At 51.2% G+C, this 7,117-nt stretch overlaps 1 protein-coding gene across 1 annotated transcript in view; it reads right to left on the bottom strand.

Moving 5' to 3' along the window:
* Positions 1 to 7,117, bottom strand: part of LOC104937406 (leucine-rich repeat neuronal protein 1) — a 14,633-nt gene that overhangs the window by 4,384 nt on the left and 3,132 nt on the right. The window contains 7 exon segments of the mRNA XM_027275543.1: positions 941 to 1,050; positions 1,053 to 1,065; positions 2,072 to 2,194; positions 2,277 to 2,519; positions 2,896 to 3,080; positions 3,166 to 3,267; positions 3,361 to 3,508. Of these exon segments, the coding sequence (XP_027131344.1) occupies positions 941 to 1,050; positions 1,053 to 1,065; positions 2,072 to 2,194; positions 2,277 to 2,519; positions 2,896 to 3,080; positions 3,166 to 3,267; positions 3,361 to 3,508 (924 nt within the window).

Genomic DNA, 7,117 nt, shown 5'->3' with positions numbered 1-7,117 from the left:
GAGGAGAGGAGAGGAGAGGAGAGGAGGAGAGGAGTAGGGGAGAGGAGAGAGGAGAGGAGGAGAGGAGAGGAGAGGAGATGGAGAGGAGAGAGGAGAGGCGAGGAGGAGAAGAGAGGAGGAGAGGAGAGGAGGAGAGGAGAGAGGGAGAGAGGAGAGGAGAGGAGAGCGGAGAGTGGAGAGGAAAGGAGAAGAGAGGCGGAGAGGAGCGGAGAGAGGAGAGGAAAGGAGAAGAGGAGAGGAGAGAGGAGAGATGGAGAGGAGGAGAAGAAGAAGAGAGAGAAGAGAAAGAGAGGAGAGACAGTCGAAGAGCGCAGAGGGAGGAGGAGAGGGAGGAGAGGAGGAGAGGAGAGGGAGAGGAGGAGAGCGAGAGAGTGGAGTAGGAGGTGAGGAGGCAGAGGAGAGGAGGAGGAGAGAGGAGGAAGGGAGGAGAGGAGAGGAGAGGAGGGAGGGAGAGAGGAGAGGAGAGGAGAGGAGAGGAGGGAAAGGAGGAGAGAGGAGAGGAGAGGAGGAGAGGGAGGAGAGGAAGGTAGAGAGAGGAGAGGAGAGAGGAGAGAGAGAAGGCGGAGAGGGGAAGGAGAGAGGAGAGAGAGAGGAGAGGAGAGGAGAGGAGAGGATGGAGAGGAGAGAGGAGAGGAGAGGAGCAGAGAGGAGGGAGGAGGGGGAGGAGAGAGGAGAGGAGGAGAAGAGAGGAGGAAGAGGAGAGGAGAGAGGAGGAGGGAGAGGGAGACAAGAAAGGAAATGAGGGATAAGAAGCACGAGGCAAAATTTAGATATTTTTTATCATCAGACACACAGCAGAAAACAGACAGACAGGTAGACAGGGACAGGACAGGTAAACAGACAGACAGGTAAACCAGACAGGGACAGGTAGACAGACAGACAGGTAAACAGACAGACAGGTAAGACAGACAGACAGGTAAACAGACAGACAGGTAGACACCTGAAGGCCTGTGGGTCGATGTATGACAGTCGTGGGTTGTTGCAGAGTTCCAGTTTTACGATTTCTGGAAGGTTCTTGAACGCAGCTCGCTCCCCATCCAACAGCTCCTCTCCATGTTGTTTAGACTGACACACCACACAAACTACACACTACACACACACACACACACACACACACACGTACACACACACACCACACACACACACACACATACCACACACTACACACACACACACACACCACACACATACACACTACACACACACAAACACACCACACCCCACACACACACCACACACACATACAAACACTATTGTTATTCTGACAGGAACCAGAACCACAAAGACCTGCTAACCCTGCTAGCTATTTTAACAAGGCTAACTATGCTTAACTATTTTAACATGCTAACATGCTCCACTATGCTAACTATTGTTAACATGATAACCAAGCTAACTAACTATGTTAACATGCTAACTATGCTAACATGCTAACTATGCTAACATGTTAACATGCTAACTATGCTAACTATGCTAACATGCTAACTATGTTAACATGCTATTTATGCTAACATGCTAACTATGCTAACTATGCTAACATGCTAACTATGTTAACTATGTTAACATGCTAACTATGCTAACATGCTAAAATGCTAACATGCTAACTATGCTAACATGCTAAAATGCTAAAATGCTAACTATGTTAACAATGCTAACTATGCTAACTATGCTAACATGCTAACTATGTTAACTATGTTAACATGCTAACTATGCTAACTATGTTAACAATGCTAACATGCTAACTATGTTAACAATGCTAACAATGCTAACTATGCTAACATGCTAACTATGTTAACAATGTTAACATGCTAACTATGCTAACATGCTAAAATGCTAACATGCTAACTATGCTAACATGCTAAAATGCTAACATGCTAACTATGTTAACTATGCTAACTATGCTAACATGCTAACATGCTAACTATGCTAACTATGCTAACATGCTAACCCTTCAGGATCACCTGGTGATGCGTTCACTGACCCGTCTTCTCAGTTGGAATATAACCAAGCTGATGCAGGAGATACCAGATGGAAGGACCTGGCTCAGAACCACCAGGTCGGGTCTCAGACTCACCTGAGCTCCTCCAGGTGTGGAAGGTTCTGGAAATCTCCCTGCTGGACTCGGCTGATCGGATTCCTGTTCAGATCCAGGAACTTCAGGTTAGGGAGCACGCTCAGAGCGTCCCGAGGAACAGACCTGTCAGGAAACAACGTCACGTCAGCCAGTCACAGACGGACTCTCAGAAGAACCGAACCGAAGACATGGACCTCAGACTCACCTGAGCCGGTTGTCGCAGAAGGAGAGGCTCTCCAGGTAGTCCAGGCCCAGGAAGGCAGCGGAGGGGACGGAGGCCAGTCCCATCCCGGCCAGAACCAGGCTGTGGAGGCGGGACAGAGGCAGGAAGTTCTTCTCCTCCAGACCCAGGATGGGGTTCTCCCCGATCATCAGGATCTCCAGGGACGGCAGGGACTCGAACCAGCGACTGTCAATGGCCACCAGCCGGTTGGAGTTCAGGTGGAGCCTACAGGACCGAGCAGAGGGCGGGAAACTGATTCACCTGGTCATTACATATTCGATGATCTGCAATGCATGATGGGTAAGAACTTTGAAGAACTTTGCAGGTTCTTCAGGAGGTCCATGTGGTCGCTGAGGTGGATCTAAGGCTCCTGTAGCCTGAAGGTCCTTCATAGATCATAGTGGTAATTGACGAGGTTCTTTTGGACCTTCACGTGCTTCGTTTGGTCACTGAGGAGGTTCTACTGGGTCTAAAGATGATTTTCATGGTCCTTCATGTAACTCTAGTGTTCTTTGAAGAACTTTGAGGGGTTCTGTCTTAAGGTCCTGTTTGAAGAACAAGAAGAAAAAGCAGGAGGAGGAGGTGGAGGAGGTGGAGTTACCTCAGCAGGTTGGTGAGTCCTGCGAAGGCTTTGGGTCCGATGGAGGAGATCCGGTTGTGATTGATGTAGAGTTCTTCCAGACTGGACAGGTTCCTCAGACTGAAGTCCTCCAGCTCTTCGATGAGGTTCTCCTCCAGGTACAGAGTGACCAGGTGACCCAGTGAGGACAGACCCGTAGAGCTCACCTGGAACCAGAACACAGAACAGAGACAGTGTTCATGGATCTGCTCCTCCGTTACTATGACGACAGCAGCTGGAGAGGTGTGTGACCTGTGTGAAGTGGTTCTGGGACAGGTCCAGCTCGGTCAGGTTGGTCAGGCTCTGCAGCTCGGTGCTGATGGAGGAGATGTTGTTGCTCTGCAGCAGCAGCACCTGAAACAAACATCAGAACAGGTTCACGGGTCGATCCGAGCTGGTTCTGTGACTCGGCCCGTCACAGAGTCCGGTGGACGTGGTGAGCGTTACCTGAGTGTCGGCGGACACGTTGGCCGGGACTCTCTGCAGGTGCAGCTCGTTGCAGTCGACTGTCCGGGCCTGGTGGTACACGGACTGAGGCGTGTACCACGGCCTCGTCTCACACACACACTGCAGAGGACACAGCACGGCGCCACCTACAGGACACACACACACACACACACACACACACACAAACACACACACACACACACACCATCAGACCCAAACTCATCCTGACATGTCTGTCTGTCTGTCTGTCTGTCTGTCTGCCTGTCTGTCTGTGTGTCTGTCTGTCTGTCTGTGTCTGTGTGTCTGTGTCTGTCTGTCTGTCTGTCTGTGTCTGTCTGTCTGTGTCTGTCTGTCTGTCTGTCTCTGTCTGTCTGTCTGTGTCTGTCTGTCTGTCTGTCTGAGGGAAGGAGGAAGGAAGAGGAGGGAGGAGAAGGAGGAGGAGGAAGAGGATGAGGAAGGGATGTAATGAGTGAAGAAGATGAAGTGAGGAAGGAGGAGAGGAGGTAGGAGTAGGTAAATGCGGAGGTGAGTCTGATTCCTTTCAGCTGTTTGAACGAGCCTTCTTTCTGCCGTTCAGTTCAAGACTTTTTTTGTGTCTGAAGTCACTTTCACACTCGTGGTGGACTCGTGCACCACGCCCCATAACTTGCTAATAGTTTTTGTGTGAGTGGGGACCAGGAGGGTGAGCGAGCATAGCGTAACAAACACTTCATCTGCTTTCTGTACAGCTGGACAATATTCAGTATTTAACTTACACGCTGACTGATGAATGTACGGTCACAGTTTACATTTCCTGCAGCAAACCAACACGGTCAGAGCGGCGGGGAGGATCCAGGAGATCTCAGAAGGAGCGTTTTGTAGTCCATCTTCTGGACTTTGGTAGTTTAACCAAGATCAAGTCAACAACATCCCCGTCGCTTCATGACGTAGAAGTGAGAGCATCGACTTTCCTAACTCCTCAATCTCTCTCCATTCACATCGGTCCCTCATAACCTCTCTTCCACATCTGTCCTCATCTCCTCTCCTTCACATCTGTTTCCTTCAATCCCTCTCCTTCACATCGGTCCTCATCTCCTCTCCTCACATCTGTCCTCATCACCTCCCTTCACATCTGTCCTCATCTCTCGTCCTTCACGTTGTCCTCATCACCTCTCCTTCACATCTGTCCTCAATCCTCCCTCTCCTTCACATCTGTCCTCATCACCACTCTCCTTCACATCTGTCCGCACATCGCCTCTCCTTACGTCCGGTCACTCATCACCTCTTCCTTCAACATCTGTCCCTCACGCCTCTCCTTCACATCTGTCCTCATCGCCTCTCTCTCCTTCACATCTGTCACTCAGCACCGTCTCCTTCACATCTGTTCCTCATCTCATCTCCTTTCACATCTGTCCGCATCACCCACCTCTCCTTCACATCTGTCCGCATCTCCGCTCCTTCACATCGGGCCCTCATCTCCCCTCTCCTTCACATCCTCTCATCACCTCTCCTTCACATCTGGTCCCCTCATCTCCTCTCCCTTCACATCTGTCCTAATCTCCTCTCCTTCACAGCTGTCTCAATCACCTCTCCTTCACATCTGTCCTCATCACCTCTCCTTCACGTCTGGTCCTCAGCACCCGCTCGCCTGAACAGCTGGTCCTCCTCATCTCCTCTCCTCACATCTGTCCTCATCACCTCTCCCTCCTTCACATCTGTCCGCATCTCCTCCGTCCTTCAACACACATCTGTCCCTCATCTCCTCTCCGTTCACAGCTGTCCGCAATCTCTCTCTCCTTCATCACATCTGTTCCGCATCTCTCCTCCTTCACATCTTCCTCATCACACCCTCTCCTTCACGATCTGTCCTCATCTCCTCTCCTTCACCTCTGTCATCCTTTTCACATCTGTCCTCATCCCTCTCCCTTCACATCTGTCCATCTCCTCACATCTGTCCCTCAGACATCTCGTCCTCAATCACGTCCTCGTCACGATCTGTCCTCATCATTCTGCTCCTCATTCTTCATCTCCGTCCTTCACATCTTCCCTGACACCTCTCCTTACACTCTGTCCTCATCGCTCTCCTTCACATCGGTCCTCATCCCTCTCCATTCACGTCGTCTGTCCTCATCACATCACCTCCTTTCACATCTGTCCCCATCCCTCTCCTTCACATCTGTCCCTCAATCTCCCTCCTTCACAATCTGTCAGCATCACGTCTCCTTCACATCCGGTCCCTCATCCTCCTCCTTCAATCTGTCCGCTCACTCTCCCTCGGTCTGTCTCTCTCAGGCACACTGTCATCTCCTCTTCATCTTCCCTCGCCTTCCATTCACATCTGTCCTCAATCTCCTCTCCTTCATCTCAGCTGCCTTCGCTGCCTCATCCAGTCCTCTCCTTCACATCTGTCCTCACTCCATCTCTCACATTCCCACGTCCTGCTCATTCACTCCGACCGTCTCCCTTCACATCTCTCCGCATCACGCCTCCCTTCACATCGTTCCTCATCTCCTCTCCTTCACAATCTGTCCTCATCTCTCCCTCACATCTGGTCCTCATCTCCTCTCCTTCAAACAGCTGCCTCATCCTCTACTCTGCCTCTCTCTCCCACAGTCCTCAGTCGCCTTCAACTGCGCTCATCTCTCCTTCACATCTGTCCCCTCATCATTCATCTCCTTCACATGCTGTCCTCATCTCCTCTCCTTCACATCTGCCTCATCTCCTCTCCTTTCACTCTGGTCCAATCGTACTCCTCTCCCTTCACAGTACCCCTCATCACCTGCTCCTTCACATCTTCCTCATCCCTCCTCTCCGTTCAACGTCTGTCCCCTCATCACCTCTCCGTTCACATCTGTCCCCTCATCACGTCTCCGTCACATCTGTCCCCATCGCACTCTCCTTCACGTGGTGCCGCATCACACCCCTCTTCCTTCACACACATTCGGTTCCTCATCACTCGCCTGCAACATCTGTCCTCATCTCCTCTACTTCACATCTGTCCTCATCACCTCTCCTGCTTCACATCTGTCCTCATTCTCCGTCTCCTTCACATCTGTCCCTCACTCCCTCTTTCCAATCTGTCCCATCCTCGCGCTGCCCTTCCTCATCATCGCTGCCGCGCCTACTCTCCTTCTGCTTCACAGCGTGCCTCATCTCCTCTCCTTCACATCCATCTCAGTCCTCATCTCCTCTCCTTCACATCTGGTCTCATCAACCTCTCCTTCACATCTGTCCTCATCCACGGTCCTCCTTCACATCGTCCGCATCACGTCTCCTTCACAATCCGTCCTTCATCACGTCTCCTTCAGCTGATTTGACCGTACTCAGTGTCTGTCATCAGTTAATGACATCACTTCCGGTGTGTTTTCTTCCAGGTGTCCATGTGACTCACTTCAGCAGGAATGTTGTCACCACAGTGGTAACCCAACACATCCTGTCTGCTCCACCCCAGTGGACCATTGGATCTGCAGTCCTTCTCACACTCTTCCTCTCTGATGGACATCATCAGTGTGTGCTGGAGTGGGCGGGCCAGTCACGTACAGACAGACAGACACAGACAGACACAGAACAAGACACAGACAGACAGACACAGACAGACACGACAGACACAGACCAACAGCAACAGACAGACAGACAGACAGACACGACAGACAGACACACAGACAGACAGACAGACAGAAGACGACACAGCAGACAGACAACACAGACAGACAGACAGACAGACAGACAGACAGACACAGAAGACAGACCGACAGACAGACAGAACAGACAGACAGAC

The sequence above is a fragment of the Larimichthys crocea genome, unplaced genomic scaffold (assembly GCF_000972845.2).
Source record: "Larimichthys crocea isolate SSNF unplaced genomic scaffold, L_crocea_2.0 scaffold148, whole genome shotgun sequence".
In the NCBI taxonomy this organism is placed as follows: domain Eukaryota; kingdom Metazoa; phylum Chordata; class Actinopteri; family Sciaenidae; genus Larimichthys; species Larimichthys crocea.
The sequence above is the reverse complement of the archived record's forward strand: the minus strand, read 5'-3'. Positions and strand labels throughout refer to the sequence as shown.